This window comes from Alternaria postmessia (genome assembly GCF_024291825.1).
Source record: "Alternaria postmessia strain BMP 2775 chromosome Unknown scaffold_16, whole genome shotgun sequence".
Classification (NCBI taxonomy): Eukaryota; Fungi; Ascomycota; class Dothideomycetes; order Pleosporales; family Pleosporaceae; genus Alternaria; species Alternaria postmessia.
The window spans coordinates 299,993-319,659 of NW_026260089.1; the positions used below are offsets into that span (position 1 = coordinate 299,993).

The window sequence follows — 19,667 nt, forward strand, 5'->3', positions numbered from 1 at the left end:
CCATCGATAGCACCGCTTTACGCATTACTCGTACTTGTCTGACTATTGTACAGGATCTTTGGCATTGCAGCCTTTTCTCAGATCGTGGTATCATTCCACAATACGCGCCTCGCTATGCATGTAAAGAGACAAACTTTTGGGAAAACAAACAACCTCACCATTATTCGCCATACCGCACCGTGCGCATCACCCATCACGCGTGCGGTACGCACCTGCTCAATATATGTCATCGTCGATCTCGCCTTCGGCATCAATGTCCTCCTCCACGTCCGCGTCCGCCATCTCCACGTTATCAATGGGCACACCCGTGGCCTCGGGGGTGTGAGATTTGCTTACTGTCGGGTCTGGAGTTGGTACTTGCTCGGTTTGTGGAGTCGCAGAGCCGGAAGGGGGTATGGTTTCTGACCAGTTCTCCTCTGCCTGAGATTGCTCAGAGTTGAGGGCTTGGTGTATGATCCTGTACTGTTGTTTCGGGTTCTTGAGAATCTCGCGACTCGTGCTCGTCTCCACGGCGCCAACCTCCGGATCATTCGCATCGCCTTCTTCCTCGACGGGGGCAGCGTCAGCGCCTGTTACCTTACGCGCTTGTAACGTTGAGTGCCTCAAGTTGTAATCGACGCGCCAACGCTGCTTCTCGTGGTTCTTCGCTTTACGCTTGACATGCTCGCCAAACCAGTCGTCTTCCGTATCACGCAGCTGGTCGCCGAATGCAGCCCAAAATCCGGGAAGGGTAATGTAACCGCCGCCAACCGTCTTGGTGACTACCTTGATGGACTCAAGCCAGTCTAAGACAAGCTGAATCTCAAACAGCTCGGTGGTATGCTCAGGACAATGGGAGTGAATATCGGTAACAGTCGCGCCAGCTAAGAAGATTAAGGGCTGTAGCACCAAGTTCAGAACCCGGTACCACCACGGCCATGTAACGGATTGGCCGTCAATACTGCTCCAAATGGGTAGCAGTGCGCCAGCATCGTGTTTGCCAGGAAGAGGCGGCTCAGGTAGAGCCCGCCAGACCGCAGGCTCATCCTGCATAGGCGAGAGCGGAGTGGACAACGGCTGCAGTGGGTTACCAAACTTGTAGTCTGCTGTCGGCACGACATGAATGTCCCAGAACAAACGGCTTCTGTCTATAGCTCGGTGGTTGTAGCCGCCTTCGCAAAAGCCCCAAACGGACAGCTTTGGGAGCGAGGCGTCGAATTCGTTGTTGACAGGCGGTAGCTGAGGAGCTAGCTTAACTGTCCCCTCGTTTACCATGGTCATGATTGCTGCAAAAGCGCCATCCTCTTCGCAGCGTGACATGTTGTAAAATCTCTGCCCTGGATCATCGTCTGCAAACGCAGCGTCCATCTTTTTCTTGATCTTGACGGCGTTCATGAAGTCGTCGAGCTGGAACAAACGTGTGTACTTCTTCGCCAAGGCTTGCGTGAAATTATAGTTGCGGCCGGGTAGGAGGCGCTTGAGCTTGCGCATCCTGAGATGCTGCTTGTCCACGAGATCACCCACAACATTGACCAATACAGTCTCACCAATGTCTTTAAACTTCTCGTGTGCCAGGTTCGCATCATAAAGCGCCTGCGGTGTAGCTGTGTTCGCACGAATCCATGATCGTGCCTTGAGAAGCTTATCGTCAGGTGACCAGATCGCCTCACGCGATCGATGGAGTGGAGCAGTAAAGGATTGTTGTAGCTGAAGCATTGTCCTCGTTCGATCTGCTGTCGCAGCTTTGTACCATAGCACACGATCTAATATCTCGTATTTTGACTCATCAACAGTGAACTGTTGCAGTGCTTGCCTCAAGACGGGGAGAGGAAGATCTGGGTAGGCACACTTTCGCATGGCCCATCGTACCAGACCCGTCCAATCGTGCGTCTCAGGATTCTCAATAGCTGCGACTTTGCCAGTTTCGTAAGCTTCAAGATAAAGCGACTGGAAGGTAGTGGTAAGCTCAAAAACCTGCTCAGACATGTGCTTCTGCATCCAGTCCCAAAGCTTCTTGGTCTTCGCCAAATCGAAGAATCTGTTACTGTCGTATATCCTCTTGAAAAGTCTCCAGTCAATCTGCCCGTCCTCTCCGGATAGAGAAGAAACAACGATGAAAGTATAGAAGAGCTTTTTGAAATCATCCAACGAGTCCGTAGCCTGAGCATACTGCCGTTCCTTCTTGAACCTGTTAATGCGTATCCTCTTCCGCTCGCTCCATGACCGAGGTGATTTTTCAGGTCTAGGTACACGCTGCGGGGGCTGGTATATTGGATCGTTTGGATCACCAGTTAGACCAGTGAGGCGTTCCAATAAGGTTGGAGGAGGACCCGGCTTGCCTCGTTGCCGTCCATGGAAGTTTCTCATCCTTCGCTTCTTCGTGTTGGAATGTACAGCGTTGTCGCTGCCCTCAGACTCGTCGTCTATCTCCGAAGCAGATCGTGCATCATCATCCATACCAGGGTGATAGGTAGATTCCACATCTTGCGTTGTTGTAGATGTTGCTGGGGTGGTACGGGTTCTCTTCCTGGATGACTGGTCGCGCGGAGCTATGATCCGTACTCGCTTCTTGCCCTTCTCTACGGCAGCAGATTCGTCCGCAGACTTCCCATCAGAGGCCAGGGGACCAGAGTTTTCAACATTGGCAGAATCAGGCTCCGCAGCAGTCACATTGTTGGAAGATTCTTCGACGATGGACTGAGTTACATCCAGCGGGATCTGTTCATCTACAGCGTTGCTTTGCGCCTGTTGCGCGACCCAGTCAGTTACTTCTTCATCGCTCTCATCGTCTTCAGGCGGCTCATCATCGGAAAGTTGCTCGCGTTCCGGAACAGGCGCGACGATGGGTCGAGTCCAGATGAGCGAGATCTGTCCAGATTTGGCGGCAGGTTCATCATCTGCCACGTCGTCGGAGTCTTCGTCAAAAGCTCCCATGCTGGCAGCATACAGAGGAGCACGACGTAGCTTCTTGCTCTTATCATTTAAACTAGCAAGTCGCGCCCGCTTTGTATGCGGCCCACCGCTACTGTCTCGAATCTGCTTAGAAGATACTTGTTCGACCTGAGCGTTCTGGGCCTTGCGAGCCTTGGCCTCCAGCCTTTTCTGTTTCTGCCATATGCTGCGCTTTCGAAGCTTGGCTTCAGTGATTTGCTTTTCTAGCTCAGGATTTAGCTGATTGAGAATGATGCTCTCATCCTTGGGAGCAGCTTGGATTGGTTGGTATGATACAACCTCGCCGATCAGATCGCGGATCTCCTCTGGGTAATACAAAAGTGACTTCTCTGACACACGGTGAACGTTTTCTTTTTGCTGGGAGTATTGCGCCATGTTGTGCGCCAACTTGAGGACCTCAGGACTTCTCTCGTTCAGATGTGCCCGTGTGTACATCCTTCTGGTCGCAGTACCTGGCATGTTCTTGTGCTGCGAAGCAAAAGTCCAATGCTTCAGCCTGAATCGCGGGTCTGCAGACATATTCCTCAGTGTCTCGGTAATAGTGCTAATTGAAGGCTCTGCGATATTTGGGTACGTTTTTTTCCAAAGCGTAAGAAATGGTCTTGACATCTCACCACCACCAGGGAAAACACCATGGCATGTGTCGATGATCTTCTCGATAAGCTTTTGCCTCAGCGCGCGCTGAGTGCCTGTTATACCACCGGTTTGAGCTTTCCTGGGCTTGGTGCCTGGAACACTAGGTGCTGGAGTCTCTACAATGAAGCTATGAATGGCATCGGGAGGGGAAGTGCCGGTTTCGGTCCCAGGAGTAGGAAGTGGCGGTTCGGCGATGCTGAGGGTGGGTTCTTCACCAATCTGGGTACTAGTCGGAGTATCTGGTGATGGACGAGCTTCTGAGCCTACAATGGCAGCATAAGGGCTCTGATAAGGTGTCGTGCGGGAGCGCTCAGTCGCATTGATGGGAGCCCAGCCGCCTACTATGCGTGGTGTTGGTGAGACTTTCGGTGGTGACCGCCTCGGTGCAACTTCAGAAACAGCGTTGACCTGCTCTTCAACGATCGTGTCGGTTGCAGTTGTTGCCGGCTTGGCGTCCCTGTCTTCAGCAATAGTGGATTCGGGTACGGACGATAATGCTTCTGCCCTGCTAACCTCGTTGCCGACTTGCGATGCTCCACATTCCGACAAAGTTGAGCTTTTGGTAGGGAGAGATGACACTTTGTGATCCACAACAATCTCCTGTGACTCTATGACACTCGGTGACTGGGGTTGCACTGAGGATCGTGACCTTCTTTCAGCGAAAGGCGTTTGTCGTGAACCAGAAACCTCCGAGTTGACCAGTGAATGCACCTGCGTGTGTGCCTCGGGTGATATCCCGACTGGAGGTTCTCGATGCGGTTCGACCACGTTATCATTCTGCTGATCAATGACGATGCACCCAGCTTCAGGAGTAGCAGTAGGGTCAATTCGGTCTACGGCCTGCTCCTGAACCGACTCCAATGTAAACCATTCAAAGTCTGCTAGACGCGGTAGCTTGAAGGTGGCCATTAGAGCCTTGCGTGGTCGGCCTCGAGCAACCTTCTGCTTCATATAAGGATTGAGAAAGAGACCTGGGCCGCGTCGTTTCTCGTACTGGTCGAAGGCTATTCGAGCATGGGCATCCAATTTCGAGGTATCGGGTTGAACATATATCCTCGTCGTTACATGTTTTGGAGACTGTTTGGCTTCTACGCTTGGGAAGATAAAATCTCTTACTGGCGAAGGTGTTGCCAGGACAGGTTGAATGGCTTGCGCCGAAGTCGATTGGCTTGTATCATCGGTACGGCTTTCATCTGGACAGGCCACTGAAGTACCGTCTTCCAGTGGACTTGTTGCATCAGTGGGCGAGGGAGACATTGATGTCATAGATCTTGAGGTTGACCTGTATGGTACAGTGTCTCTGTTACGTCGCCTCTTTGACGTCTTTGGAGTGATGACAGAGTCTTCCGCCCTTCGCTTCCCTGTGATGATATTGGACGACAGAATCTCAGCCTCGGGTTCCACAGCGGCAGGATTAGGCGTATATTCGGCGTCCGGATTCTCCATAGACACATCGTGATCCTCTGTTAGGGTGGTCTGCTTCGGGATGGGTTTAGCGCCCTTTTTCTTGTCACTTTCCTCTTTCCTGCGCTTCATTTCTGTGTCCCAGCTCGCAATGACTTTTGAATCTTTCACGGAGATACCATCTTCGCGCTCTTGGCGTAAGCCTTCTATGATCGCTTGCGGTAACCGACCATGATCTGTCCAGCCCAGAGCTATCCTCTGCGACTTGCTGAGGACAGTAGGTTCGCTCGTGGCTTTTGTCACTTGCTTCTTCTCCTTTTTCACCAGCTGGGGTAGTCCACGTTTTGCCCGAATTTCGTTCTCTGTCGCGATACCCAAGCGCCCTTTGGCTGCCAATCCTAGTGCCAACCGCTCCTCTGTTGTCAGCAGTGGCTGAGGTAGTTGACGCTTTGCTCGATTATCCACAATCGCATCAGGCAGAGAAAACGGGTCACCTGTTTTCTGACGATGGGCGAGGATTTGGGCCTGGACGCTTTTGCTCAACCGGGCATCACCATCAAGCCCTAGCGATGTCTTCTCCTCAGGTGTTAGCATGATAGTCGGGCGTTTCCTAGAAGCTTTGGGGGCTTTCGACGTCCGAACGGGCTTCTCTTTGGTGACTTTCTGTTTCTTGATTCGGCCTGGTGTTTTGACTTTCAGAACGGACGTTGCAAGTTTCTTGTAGCCGGCCTCCTCCGCCACTGCGTTATCCCATCGTGGACCATTCTTCCGCGGTTTCACGATGGCTGAACCCGCCTCAGATAGTGTTGCCGAACCGGTCTCCCGAACCAAATCTTCCGCACTGACAGTTGGAAACCCCCACGCATCCAGGACAAGCTCGTTATCCGAACTCTGACCAGGTTCTTGAGGCACCATAACACCCTCCCAGACAGCTATCTTCGCCTCGACAGCTTTTTGAAAATTTTCGTATGTGCGGTAGAGGTAATGAATATACTTTTTGGGCTTGGTAGTACCCGCATCTCGAATAACTGCTAGGTGTCGTAGATGAATAGGTTGTGTCTTCTCCCAGTCGCATGTCACACGAACTAAATATGACTCGATCGGGCGCCTCCAGAAAGGGCCAACGATCCGATTGCGCAGAGCCTCAGCGTCCCAACCCTGAGCACCGCCCAGAGCCGTGGCATTGAAGATGATGTTAGGAAGAAAGCGGTCGGGTATCCACTGAGGAGGAACGCTATCAGCATTATTGGCAACCGGCTTAGCATTGACATGGTTGTCCACATTGGCGTCTGCGTCGTCTGGCATATCTGCATCGAGATCCTTCAACAGCGACTCGCCATTAATATCTTCATCTGGAAGCTCGTCGACCGAGTCATTCGGAAGGTCAGCTACGCGTCGAAAACCAAGGTTCTTGAGGTCCTCCTCCTGGGGTTCGCGCAGCACCTGAATGCAAGTAATCCACTTGTCGGAAGATGCCTTCTTGAGAACTCTACGTCGCTTAATCATTCCGCTTTGATCGAGTCGGATGAGTGCGCCCTGCGTAGCTCGTTTGTTCCATCGAGACATGGGTACCTCCTACTCAATGTTAGAAGCTACACCATTGCATAAGGGCAACAGACTTACGAGCTTTTCCCTGATTGACCGCGTGGGTACAATACCACCTTGACCAACAACGTTATACAACAGTTGAGCGAAGTTCCTAACCACAAATGTACCGTCCTCTTGATACACGTCTTCCATGGCACTAGACTTGATAAAGGTGTTCTGAGAAACAAACTTGGCATGGATGCAGAGACTAGTGCGCATCTTGTTTGACTGAACGGAAATCTTGGCGATGTAGTTCTTGCGAGCCAACTCGTCTGTTCGTTTAGGGACAGACCTCTTGTCTTGCCCGCTGATGTTGATCAATTCAGGTTGTGTGATACCAGCCGCTCCACGAGCAGCAATGAGAGAAAGCAATACGAATTCCATGCTGGGAACCTTCTTCAAATCAATACCGTGGCCTGTAAGCGCCTGCCAAACTCTGCTTTGGCTGGCATACAAGCGAGGGGCAGTGATACTAGAGTCGGGTTCATCGAAGGCTTCCGTGGTGCGAGACGCTTCGCTTGGTAGGTTGCGAATTGGTCTTGATATGGGCATGTGAGCTAGAGTATCAGACGGCAGAGTCACAAGTTCTTTCTGGTCGTATCCGTCTTCGAGGATGCGTTGGCGTAGAGAGTCTTTTAGACCACATAGCGCTTTAGAAGGCCGCACTATCCCCTTGATTGTATTGGTGGGCGACTGGTTCAGGTTTGTTGAATGCGTCTCTCCGATCGTACCGGTCTCATGTAGCTCAGCCGCTTCGAATTCGGAAAGAGTGAACTGACGAACCTCCTGCTGGTAGACTATGCGAATATCGGAATGATTAGTGAGCCATTGCCATAGGCGCTCATAGAACGCGCGGCCAAGCCCGGTTGATGGAGCATCCCTTTGGCCATTCCTGCTGGTTGCAGGCTCATCATTGTCGACGGCCTGTTTGTAGAAGACATCAATAAAGTGACGAAAGTCTGCGCTGCTAGCACCTGAAGACGCGTTAGTACCCAAGAAGTGGTAGATTGATTTCGAAAAAGCGACGCTATGAGCAGCGCAACGGCCAAGATGACGGGAGCGCAACAATCTCACTTCCCAGCCAAATTACGTTGTAGCTCATGGAAATTGACAATGTCGAGTAGCTCGAAAGGGCCAGTGCGCGGATGGAAGCAACAACTACACGTGCAACGAGTCATGCATACCTTGTACGCCTCGGAGTGCAATTTCTGACAGCAGAAATTCCAGCAGCTTGTCGTAGCCCGTCGCCATGGTGCTCTCACCCGTCCCCTTTCAACTCGGGCAGCGTGATGCGAATACAAGGAAACGCGCTTAAGGCATGTCAAAAAGTGGCGAGGCGGCGATTCGAACGTGCACTGTGGAAGATGCTAGGGTGAGATCGAGATGTGAGTGGCTGCAGCTGGTACTGGGAATGCCTTGGATCGCGAAAGTTGGTATCGAATGTAGCAAAAATTCTAACGCGCTCTTGCGGTAGATGATGCAAGCTGTTGATGGCGGGTTTCGAACGCGTGCAAAAAAAGATTGCTGTCGAATCGGTCGATACTCTGGCTGCTTAGCGGGGTTGGGAGCTGCAAAAAGGCGCCTAAGAGAGAAAGAATCTTGCCCCGCGTCGGGTCTTGGCAACGCGGCCCGCGCTCACGCTAATTGATATGGTAAGTGCACTTATCTGATAGCTGTCGTCCACGTCTTCAACGAAGAGAACTGCTGTTCAGTGAAGCGCATCTATGTCCGCGCTACCTATGGCTCCGCCGCATTCATAACATCGCTGTCTTGGTAGACCACTGTATATGTTCAGAGCCAGAAATTGTAGAAGATGAACATTTTCAAGCTCCGATAACACTCCGTCATGTCCTTCGTCTCTCCCTTCGGCACATCAACATCGAAACCCGGCCATGGATCCATCGTCCTCGAGATACTTCCTCCGGATAAACCTGTCCTTCGAACTGTATCCTACCAGTATCCCCTTAAGCTAGTTGCGCCAGATCCGTTAGCACCACCCAACTATGACAGAGAAGTGGACCGCAATACAACAACAGGAGTACCTTGCCTCATTCACACAGTCTTCCTGTTGACTTATGGTGGAGGAATTGTTGCTGGAGATAGCATAGATTTGGACGTCAAACTAGACAGTAGTACACGGCTGATACTGTTGACCCAAGGTTCGACTAAGATCTTCAAAACCCCAAGTCCAGACCTAGTCTCCCGACAGCATATGAACACATACCTCAAGCAGGATTCTGCGTTGGTCTATCTCCCGGATCCTGTGCAACCTTTTGCACACACAGCGTTCTCCCAGTCTCAAGTCTATCACTTGGAGAAAGAGCAGGGTAACTTGTGCGTTTGCGATTGGGTGACGAGTGGCCGTTCAGCACGAGGAGAAAATTGGGATATATATGAATATAAGAGTCGGAACGAGGTGTGGACTGTAGGTGATGCAGGGAAGAAAAGACTACTTCTACGAGACAATCTCATTCTGAACAAGCATGGCAAGACCGGAATGCCACTCGCCTCTCGTATGGATAACTACTCCGTTTTTGGGACTTTGATCATTCGCGGTCCAATCTTCTCGTCAGTAGCCAAATTCTTTCTGGACGAGTTCGAGGCACTACCGCGTATTGGAGGAAGAAACTGGGGCGACGTCGTGCAGCCTGAGCTTCAAGCACACGAGCAGAGGCGATACGAGAGGCAACAGCGAGAGGGGAGTGATGGCCTGGTATGGAGTGCTGCAAACGTGAGGGGTTTTGTTCTGGTCAAGTTCGCAAGCAGGGAAGTGGAAGGATCACGGAACTGGTTAAGGGATATGATCAAGGAAGAAGGATCCCTGCTAGATGCATTTGGGGAAAGGGCGATTCTGTGTCTAAAGTGAGGCTATGGAGCATTGATACCCGGGTCCAGGTAGATCTGTCGACGAGAAAATTTGTCACATGTCGTGTCTCGATGCTGTCGTGTTGCATGTGTTGTCCATGTACTTGCAGCCCCACGCCGAGGTGCTTGGGCCATGGCCGCCAACCGCGTACCAAAAGTCGATGTGTGACGTGCATAGCCGCACCTCGAACGCTCGTATAACCTTCGCAACCACCTAGCCTGTCTGATCCTATGCTATACCAAAGACCTCACGTGGTCTTTTTGTCGTCAATATGAGCGGCAGGCTCGTCGCGGGCCGCCTTTCCACCATCGCACGCCGTTCACCGCTGCTCACTCCACGCTTCTACACGACGCATTCCCTCCCCGCCGGTGGACTCCTCCGCAATGAAGCCGGCCTGCGGCTGGTGAAGCGACGACCATGGCCGCTCGGTAGCTACGCGCTGCACAACATCCCCGCCACACGGTCCATCTCTTTTGCCAGGGTGATACCAAAGCTGGTGGGCAAGTTCGCGACCGTGGGTGCGGCTGCTGGAGGGGCTGTCGTCGCAGGGGTTTCCTACATCCAGTACCAAGCCGGCCGTACGTATACAGGAAGAACCATCTGCATCGGAAAGCTGACATCAAACAGAGGCGGGAACATTCGCACTCGATCTCTTCCACCGAACCAAAGACGGCGCGACCGAATTTGCTGGCGGCGCCCTCAGCACGGCAAACGGCTTCTTCGACCAGCTAGAAAAGGGCTTCAAGTCGACCAAGGATGAATTTGAGGGCGTAAAGGCACCAGAATGGCTACAGCGATTGCTTGCCAAGGACGAATCTGGTGGTGCAGGAGGCGACAACGGTAACGGCGGTGGCAGAGGCCCAGAGAACCCCAAGCAAGGTGGTGCTGGGACTGCTGCTGCCGGTACGTCAACAGCAGCAGCGTTTGGCTATTCTCAGGAAGACGACGAGGACAGGCCGCAGGCGGAGAAGATCGCAAGAGACGACCAGATGATGATGCTCACTAAGAAGATGATCGAGATCCGCGGGCTTCTACAGACGGTAGGACAGTCCGACTCCCTCACACTGCCGTCTATCGTCGTTATCGGATCACAGTCGTCTGGAAAGAGTTCGGTCTTGGAAGCCATCGTCGGCCACGAGTTTTTGCCAAAGGGACACAACATGGTCACACGACGACCTATCGAGCTCACACTTGTCAATACGCCAGAGGCGCACGCTGAGTACTGCGAATTCCCTGCCCTCGGTCTTGGAAAGGTCACAGACTTCAGTCAGGTACAGAAGACACTGACAGACCTGAACCTGGCTGTGCCGGCGAGCGACTGTGTGTCTGACGACCCTATCCAATTACGAGTCTACTCTCCCAACGTTCCTGATCTCTCCCTGATCGATCTGCCCGGCTACATCCAAGTCGTTGGTCGAGACCAGCCCCCACAGCTGAAGGAGAAGATCTCGCAGCTGTGCGAGAAATACATCAAGGCACCCAACGTCATTCTCGCCATCTCGGCAGCTGACGTGGATTTGGCCAACAGCACCGCACTGCGAGCGTCTCGCAGGATGGACCCCCGGGGCGAGAGGACCATTGGTGTCATTACAAAGATGGACCTTGTAGATGCTGAACGTGGTGCCAGTCTGCTCAGCGATCAAAAGTATGCTTTGCGTTTAGGATACGTCGGTGTTGTTTGCCGAGTGCCAGCCGGCGCTGGTGGTTCCAAGCTCTTCAGTCGCGGCAACGGCAACATTACGAACGCGATTACGAAGAACGAAAAGGCATACTTCGGCTCGCATCCCGAGTTCTCGGAAGGATCAGAGCTCGCCGTTGGCACTCAGAACCTTAAGAAGAAGCTCATGCACGTGCTCGAGCAGACAATGGCTGGCAGCCTCAAGACAACAAGCGAGGCTATCCAGAGGGAGCTCGAAGATGCACGTTACGAGTTCAAGGTTCAGTACAACGAGCGACCTATCAGCGCAGAGTCATACCTGGCAGAATCATTAGATGCTTTCAAGCACTCTTTCCGTGGTTTTACTGAGCAGTTCGGTCGCCAGCAAGTCCGCGATCTGCTGAAGCATGAGCTTGACCAGCAAGTGCTTAATTTGCTTGCACAACGCTACTGGAACAGGCCTTTCGATGATCTCAGCGTTCCCTTCCCCGAGACTGATCCTCTTACAAATTTGGCCAAAGCCGATATTGATGGGGAAGACCAAATTTGGCAAATCAAGCTCGATAGCTCGAGCGCTGCGCTCACCAAGGCCGGTGTTGGACGCCTGGCAACGAACGTTGTCGCAAGCGCACTCCAGGCACACATCGATCGCCTCATCACGAACTCTCGCTTCGCAGCTCATCCATTCGCCCGACAAGCCATCACTGATGCTTCAACCTCCATCCTTAAAGATCTTTCCTACGACATCTCTGATGAGTTGGAAATCTGCATCAAGCCCTACAAATATCGCATTGAAGTTGAGGACAATGAGTGGGCAAAGGGCCGGGAGAACGTCACTGCCGTGCTCAAGGATGAACTAAAGACTGTTGAAGCCGCCGTTAAGCAGCTCGAAGAACAGGTCGGTGGCCGCAAGAGGGTCCGGGACGTAATGTCATTTATCGATCGCGTACGCAGCGGACAAGTTGTCCTGGAAGGCGACGGAGTCGGTGGTGCTGGTGGCTTCAGCTCCGCACTTCTTGCCAAGGGTATGTCTATTTTATCTGTAGCAATAGCTTGTTTGTATTCGAAACTGACAAAATCACAGGTCGAGAAGCAGTCTTCCTCCGCGATCGTATCGACGTGCTCAAACTGCGCCTCATGGCTATCAAGAGCAAGCAATGCGCCACCAAGAAGAACAAATACCACTGCCCAGAAGTCTTCCTCGATGCTGTCGCTGATAAGCTCACGACGACTGCTGACCTTTTCCTCGACGCTGAGCTCTTAAGCAAGTTCTACTACATTGTAAGCAATAATCTTAGCCCTTGCTCACACAACCATTGTTAACGATATTATAGTTCCCACGTGAACTCGATGCCCGTCTAGGTCGCGGCCTCTCCCAAGAAGAAATCGACCGTTTCGCCAAGGAAGATCCCAAGATCAAGCGTCATCTTGATGTGGTGCGTCGCAAGGATCTCCTCGAACATGTGCTCAAGGAGATGGAGGGTCTGCGTCAACTAGAACAAAGAGAGAAGCGCATGATGGGACGCGGCCGAGATGACAGATATGAGAGGGATGAGCGAAGGAAGAAGGGCTGGAGTATGTTTTAGATGCCAGAAATGACGGAGTGGCGAGACTTCTTGCTGGGTATAGACTGTATGGCGCTATTGGCGTTGCTGTGAAGCGAAAAAAGCAGCTTCCTTGTTGATGTTGACGACTTCGCTACTCTGTTGGTTTTTGTTGGATACGTATATATGACTCCTTGATTACGCTCTCATCATTCGGTCAAATAAACACACACGTATGATTATCCGATGTATAAGAAAGATGGTATTGTTGTCTCATCTATCGGGTATCTTCAGCATATTCCATCAAGAGCTACGATGTTGCAAACATAAAAAGGATTCCCTTGTAACGCCGTACATGCCACATAAATCATGTCATCATCTCCACTCTCGTCCCATCTTCTTCTTTCACGACACTGTCAATCAAACAATCAAGCCCCAGTGTCGCTTGACACCCCAATCTAACCTTGTCATACCCTGCAGGTCATCTCCATTCAGATATCCGACACCCTCTTCAACAAGCAGCTTCCATACTCTGTTCCGAAGTCCAATCGGAAACTTGGGCGCGCTCCAGTACCTCGCCTGTAAGCCCCTCTCTTTTGCACTCTTGATTTGCGCTCGGATTTTGAGGACCTGGGCCTCCGTGATGCGACCGAACCACAACGTACCGATCGATTTACCAAAGTTGACAGAGGCGTAGTAGGAGTTCGTGCTGTCGAAGTGCGAGCTAGGGGTTGTGCCGACCGTACCTTGACCGCCGCGCTGGCCAACGGAAGTGCCTTCCTCGAGCTTGTCTAGAGGGGCGTCGAAGAAAATGTCGCGGTAGGTAGAGTTCGCAGTGATGAGATCAAAAGGCGCATTACCAGTTGCAACGACGGTGATGGCGCCCTCGATGGTGGTGTTTCCATCGAAGTAGGTCAGGTAGCCCTTCTCACGTAGCGCGGTGAGCTGCTGCGACACTACAGGGAAGATGTCATGGCCGTTGTTCTTAAAATCCACGAGCAGGACTAAGGTCTGTGCAGGCTCAGTGATGAACACGCCATTTTTGACGCTGGACGTGGTCGCAAAGTCTCCGAACTCGTTTCTGTGGTCCAGCATCTTTACCAGAGGATCGACATACATCGACGTGAAGGTGCCATCACGCGTCAAGGCGTTAGTGTTGTGACCGACGTACAGCTCCTCGTCGAATAGCCAGACATCGGCTTCTACGCCTGTGCAACCCCAACGTAGGGCGTCGTATAGCGGAACTCTGCGCCAGTAGTCATTATGCGAGTGGCATTGGACCGGAGTAACGTCGCGCGTGACGTCCAACAGATCCGACTTGTCGTGTTGGCTCCAGTCAAACGTAGAGACTATGTGATCATCCAAGAAGGTAGGCACATAGCCCAGGAACACATTAACAATGTGTAGGACACCACTAAGATAGTCAGCATACCGATGCTTCTTCCTGGAGAACATGACAGGATGACAGCTGCACAAATGCCGAGTGGCTGTCGAATGAGAGGCTGACAGGATATCTCGCACCGGAACCGGCGGAAGCTAATGTCTGACAGGCACTTACAAGAAGATGAGCACCAGCAGTGGTATTATAACACAGGCTCTAGCGGCATGTTTCTTCTTCAATCGATATTTCTTCGATTGCGTCTTTTCATCCGGTAGCCTCACACGCCCGAAATCCTCGTCAATCCCCGACTTCCCATTCCGCCTTCGAATGCTCATTTTTAGCCGTCGCCAGAACCCGGGCCGCGCACCTAACTCCTCATCATCGGAACCGAAGATCGAGATGTCACCATCTTCTAGCTGGCGCAAGGAGACATGTGATGATTTTGGATCGAAGGAAGCCTCCAAGTCGAGAGAGATACGTAGGAGAGGTTGAATGGTGGGGGAGATGGGTGTTTCGGCGGCCATTCTCAGGCACGAGCCAATTGCAGGCGGAGATTTGGCACGGCCGCGATCCTAGATCCTAAGAGGTGGGGCAAGTGCAAGCGATATCGATATGTGCGGTGCACTTGTTGTCAGAGGTTGCGACGGAAGGTTAAGACGTTCAAAGGTCTTCGCTGGAGTTTGCACCTCGAAACCAAGGCGCACGCTGCCTTAAGACACCTTCCTCTTCGACTGTCGCTCCCAGACGCCACGAGTTGTTGACTGGCGATCCAGACTGCCCAAGTGGCTATTGTCCCGTCCTCGAGTTCGGGGGAGGCTAGACTGGCGCGATGCACCTCCGCGGTTCAGTGCACAAAGTCGCGCAAACGCAGGGTCCAGTTTCTTGGGTGAACGTCTGCAAGTTCCAGATAATGCTTGGTAGAGGGAGTGAGACTTTGGAGCAGTCAAGATCAATTGGGATCCGACGCTATTTATTGCGAGACGAAGTGTGGCCGGCCAGTCCACCTGCGAAACGAGCTGCAAACCGCGAAGATAGAGTGCGGGCTATCGACATGCAAGCCTTTGAGACAGTCCCAGCGCCCAGCTGCGTTCGAGAACTGGTGCACGGCCTGGTGAGCGAGTTCGGGCACGCAACACAACCTGCGGCGATGATTGGCTGCAGGAGGAGGAGAGGCTAGCAAAGTAGCAGGTGAAGGTGGTAGCGGGTGATCAAAAAGGGCGATGATTCCAAAGAGCACGTTGTCGAACTTGCGCACTGAGTGGTGTATTTGAGTGAGTGACGGTGGACTGGTATCGATAGAGCCTTCCCACGTTGCACCTCCCTGGACGTGCGGTTGTCATGATATCGGTCCGAAGCAGTCTCAATGGGGCCCAAATATTGCCATTGTTGCGAAACACTGCGTCTGGTTTTCATAGCGTCGTCGTATTCCTAGAAGTGATAGTCTGCGTGTTGCGCGTCTCCTTCGGAGCTTATTGCGTTCCAGTTTCCACCATGGTGCGGCAATTTCGAGCACTCTAGTCGGAACCTGCGCCATAGTCTGTGGCTTGCACATGAGGCGGTAATCCGGACGTTTTAAGCAACGTCAAGCACCGGTTCGGTATGCTATGCCTCATCCTACAGCATCTCGCACAGCAACTCCACACGCAAAAATGGTGGGGTGAAGCCTGGTTCCACGTGCGCGCGGTGCCAAGATATCCGAGCCCCACCTCTCCGATTATCCCTGTCGCGTCTCCGTAACTTTTTTGCGACATCGACATCGACGCATCGCCGCTTGGATTCCCTGTCGCATGCGACACTACAGCCAATATCCATCATGCCTCACAAACACAGAGCCATAGAAAAGGACGATTCGCAGTACGTCACCACGTATTCTCGCAAGCCTAACCAAGCATGGACTGTAATCTGACCTATTGCCAACAGGTTCAATCTTCCGCCCGATGTTCACGCCGCTCCTCTCCCTGTCGGCAAAGCGCGCACCTTCAGCACAGCACCCAAAGGCAAGAAGCGCAAGGTGAACCAGATCGATGGATATGGCGCGGACGACACACCCAAAGCCTTCCAACGGCTCATGGCGTTCTCCAAGGGCGGAGCAAAGAAGCGCTCCGGTCTCGACGATGGCATGGTGAAGACCAAGAAACAGAAGAAACAAGAGGCAGCCGAAAACTTGGAAAAGGACGAAGCGAATAACAAGAGTGAGGAGCAGACCCAATCAAAGGATGTGCTGAAGATACAACCCGGAGAGTCAATGCAAGAGTTCCGCGCTCGAGTCGACGCAGCGTTGCCCTTGTCAGGTATAAACAAGAACGGCAAGAAGATTGCAGGTCTCAGCGATCACAGGGTTACCAAGCACGAGCGGCATCTCAAGCGTCTACAGAAGGGATGGAGGGAAGAAGAAGCCAGAATACGGGAAAAGGAGCAGGAGGCTAGGGAACTGGCTGAAGAGGAGCAAGACGAGCTGGATGCTATGTGGGAGGATAAGACAGCCGACATAGAAACTACAAGAACGGTGAACGGCAAGAAGAAGAAAGCAAAGAAGAACAAGCGCAAATTGCTAGCGGGTGAGGTAGACCATGGCAGCGAAGACGAGTGGGAAGCTCTTAAGAAGAAGAGAGAGGAACGCAAGGGCCTACACGATATTGTGCATGCGCCACCAACGTTTGACAAAGTACCGAGGGAGATTTTCAAGGTCAAGAACGGAGCGGGTGCCAAGGTTGGAAACGTGCCCAAATCAGCCGGTAGTTTGAGTAAGAGAGAGGCACTGGGCGAGGAGCGTCAAAAGATGATCGACACATATCGTCAGATGATGGCTGCGAAGAAAGAAACGCATGCTTAGTTGGTGCATTTCGGTTGAGCTCGAGATACCCTAGATACGTAAATGAACCACGTCATGCTTTGGATATCGAATATCTCCCCTAACCAGCAAACATCATTTTCTCCACCACTTTCACGCCAAACATCTGAGGCTTGATGCTTTGGCGTCCTCCTACACAGGCAAATCAGTAGCTTTGTTGGTCGTAGCAACTCTCGATTCACTATGCCTCCTACCCCTACCTGCAAGTACAGCTGTGTTTCTTCACCAAACACTAACCAACTCTTTGCTTGAACCTTACCATGATCGAGAGCATGCTTGTCTTGAAACCCCTAATGTGGTAATGCAAAAAGCCAATCATCGATTGCAGCAAATTGTGAAAATATTTTGTTACAATCACAGAGTGTATTTCCTGTTCTAGCAATACCAGGAAATCCATTAGGAGCGACTCTTCGAATGCTACAAGAAACATTGACATTGCCTATTACGGTAGGTCTGAATATCCGTAGAACACGGCGAGCAGTGAAAGCAATGGTGTCGTGGATAGCACAGCGGTATCTCGCTGGAACCCAATCGGGTAGGTTGTACACAGCCGTCGAATGCAGCAATTTGCTTGACAGCTGATTTTCGCGAACCCTGAGTGGCTAGGCTGGGCGGGCATCTCACGTGATATCACACTTCCCATTGTGGTAGGTGATGTGAAAGCCGTGGATGATGGCAGATTTTGCAAAAGCAAAAAGTCGCGAAGCCAAGGATCAGGAAGTGAAAGTGGGGCGACATGTGACAGTACCCGGCAGCAGACTTCGCTTGGCTCTTAGTCGCGCCTTTCCACGCCACGCATTTTCACGTGGAATCTATCTCAAATAATAGGGACTGAATCTACTTGGACAAGAGATTGGTACTCGTAAATACCTCAGCATGACGCGACCCAATAAGCTAACATGCGTAATGAAGTTTGAGTATTATAGCTGATCGACAGCAACACGCAATCAGAGAATCTACGCTTGTGTGTTCTGGTTCCTAATATTCCGCTACCAAATATGTTTCTTGTAACCAACGTACAACGTCTTCCACTGTTCAGTCACTATTGTTAACTCGCGAAAGTGTTATCCTCCATGATAGTTTTTCGTGACAATGGTCCCAATATGCTAGGTGAGTTCGAGACGCATGCACATCCGTCCGAAACAGCAGTGCCTACAACAAAGGTTTCTGTGAACGCGACAGGATGATGTGACGAAGGCGCAGCGAGGAAGCGATCCATGGGATCCATATTTGCGAGTGTGTTTGGCGTGGCCTTTAGTTGAAGTATCGAATGATGGTAGGAGCATGATAATACAGGTGGGCGATTCGGTGTAGTATGTGCTGAACAGTTAGCATCAACGTGTCCTTGATTGATAGAGAAGGCATACCATTGTTAACGGCAACTGCAACAGGACCTAGTCGGTTGATCTTGGTCGAGCGCCGTGGAGCTCGAGTCATAATTCGTGATAGATAATGTGGCGGTGTCTTAATTGATGGAAGCTTTAAGAAGTTCGCAGTGAGGCAGTATTATCACAATAGTGGAGAACTGCATGCAATTGGGGTGGTGTTGTTGTTGTGACGGATAAAGGTAGTCTCAGGATGACACTCGATCTACGAGGCGATTGATATACATAACAGCATGCGGAAACGTGGGGTTGCAAAAGCTGCGAAGCAAGCCACGATCGGCGGTTTAGAAGTAGTAAACTAGTCAATGCTTAAGCAGTGCGCCTTGATAGCAAGCTGTTGTGGTGGGAAGCTCGCATGGCCAGTGAGGAAGCGGTATCTGATATCACGACGTTGAGAAGCCAATGGGGTCCAAGTAAGCAGACGACGAGGAAGCGTAAAACCATCAAGTGAAGGTAATGTGGCCGCGGCCTCTCGTTGGTCGTGTTGGCTGAGAAGTGAACGGTGGACAAGAGAATCGAACCTCGTTCCAACTGGATTTGAAGGATATCTGGGGCGACGGCCAATTCGTAATGGTATCCAAAGGCGGTCATACCAGCACTTTCCACTTAAGGAATAGGCTGACATGGCGACAACCATGTAACCATGGTGTTTTCCAAATTTGGCATCCCATCTTTTCGAAGCGTGCGCACTTGAGACTGCTACACTAAGTGGGCAAGGCTCAATGATCGACGCTGGGTTGTTTGATTTCAGGCCCCCTCTTCAGAACGGCGTGGCTTGACCGATAACTTCTCCTGCTTGGTTTCCTTAGACGCTTGGCCCGCGTGATATCGACGCACGGGCATGATGATATAACCCAGCTCTTTGGTCCAGCACCAGCAGCATGGCTCATCCGGCGACGTTTGGGGTATCCCACGTGGGTTGTATGCTCATTCTCGCCCGGGAAAGAGTAGCAATCCCGAGTAGAGGTCTGTTTGTAGTTCCCAAGAACTCTCGTAGGGGGTTTCAATCATGTTTTAGAAATTTGAGTCTTGCGAGAAGTCCTTGTGATCTTGGCCTCGCGGCTGTCAGTAGTAGGCGAAAAAACTTACTGTCAAGTCGACTCTTACGTGACGAAACTTGCAAAATCTGGAAGCTCGACCAGAAATGAGCACAGAAAAGGAGAGCTGGTAAGCCAAACCTGTATTGCGCCTTACCAGGGGCAGGAGTGTGATGTTGCAAGTGATGCACGCATTCTGTAAAAGGCTAGACTTGGGCGCTCTTCAGCCTTTCGGCGTCGATGCTTGTGACACTACAATAGTAACAAAGAGACTATTATTGGCAGCGTTGAAGATCCACCGCAATGCACAATCGCTACACGAGGTATGTTCCGCGATGGCGGGTACGGTACGAGAACAGTGTCTCGTTGTATGTGGGGGGTTATGACG

General features: G+C 51.8%; 5 protein-coding genes across 5 annotated transcripts; 3 read left to right on the forward strand and 2 right to left on the reverse strand.

Moving 5' to 3' along the window:
• Window positions 1-216: 216 nt before the first annotated feature.
• On the reverse strand, window positions 217-7,809 carry J4E82_003698 (uncharacterized protein; the record flags this gene model as incomplete). The annotated part of the gene is made up of 3 exons (XM_051729982.1): window positions 217-6,546; window positions 6,595-7,532; window positions 7,743-7,809. 3 exons carry the CDS (start codon window positions 7,807-7,809, stop codon window positions 217-219), a joined length of 7,335 nt encoding a protein of 2,444 aa, XP_051590306.1.
• A 595-nt stretch (window positions 7,810-8,404) lies between these two features.
• On the forward strand, window positions 8,405-9,424 carry J4E82_003699 (uncharacterized protein; the record flags this gene model as incomplete). The annotated part of the gene is made up of 1 exon (XM_051729983.1): window positions 8,405-9,424. The coding sequence occupies one exon, from the start codon at window positions 8,405-8,407 to the stop codon at window positions 9,422-9,424; it is 1,020 nt and encodes a 339-aa protein (XP_051590307.1).
• Window positions 9,425-9,695: 271 nt separating this feature from the next.
• J4E82_003700 (uncharacterized protein) lies at window positions 9,696-12,667 on the forward strand (the record flags this gene model as incomplete). Its single annotated transcript, XM_051729984.1, has 4 exons — window positions 9,696-10,002; window positions 10,052-12,106; window positions 12,166-12,362; window positions 12,416-12,667. 4 exons carry the CDS (start codon window positions 9,696-9,698, stop codon window positions 12,665-12,667), a joined length of 2,811 nt encoding a protein of 936 aa, XP_051590308.1.
• Window positions 12,668-13,045: 378 nt separating this feature from the next.
• Window positions 13,046-14,080, reverse strand: J4E82_003701 (uncharacterized protein; the record flags this gene model as incomplete). The annotated part of the gene is made up of 1 exon (XM_051729985.1): window positions 13,046-14,080. One exon carries the CDS (start codon window positions 14,078-14,080, stop codon window positions 13,046-13,048), a length of 1,035 nt encoding a protein of 344 aa, XP_051590309.1.
• Window positions 14,081-15,819: 1,739 nt separating this feature from the next.
• On the forward strand, window positions 15,820-16,839 carry J4E82_003702 (uncharacterized protein; the record flags this gene model as incomplete). The annotated part of the gene is made up of 2 exons (XM_051729986.1): window positions 15,820-15,860; window positions 15,927-16,839. 2 exons carry the CDS (start codon window positions 15,820-15,822, stop codon window positions 16,837-16,839), a joined length of 954 nt encoding a protein of 317 aa, XP_051590310.1.
• Between the last annotated feature and the right edge of the window lie 2,828 nt (window positions 16,840-19,667).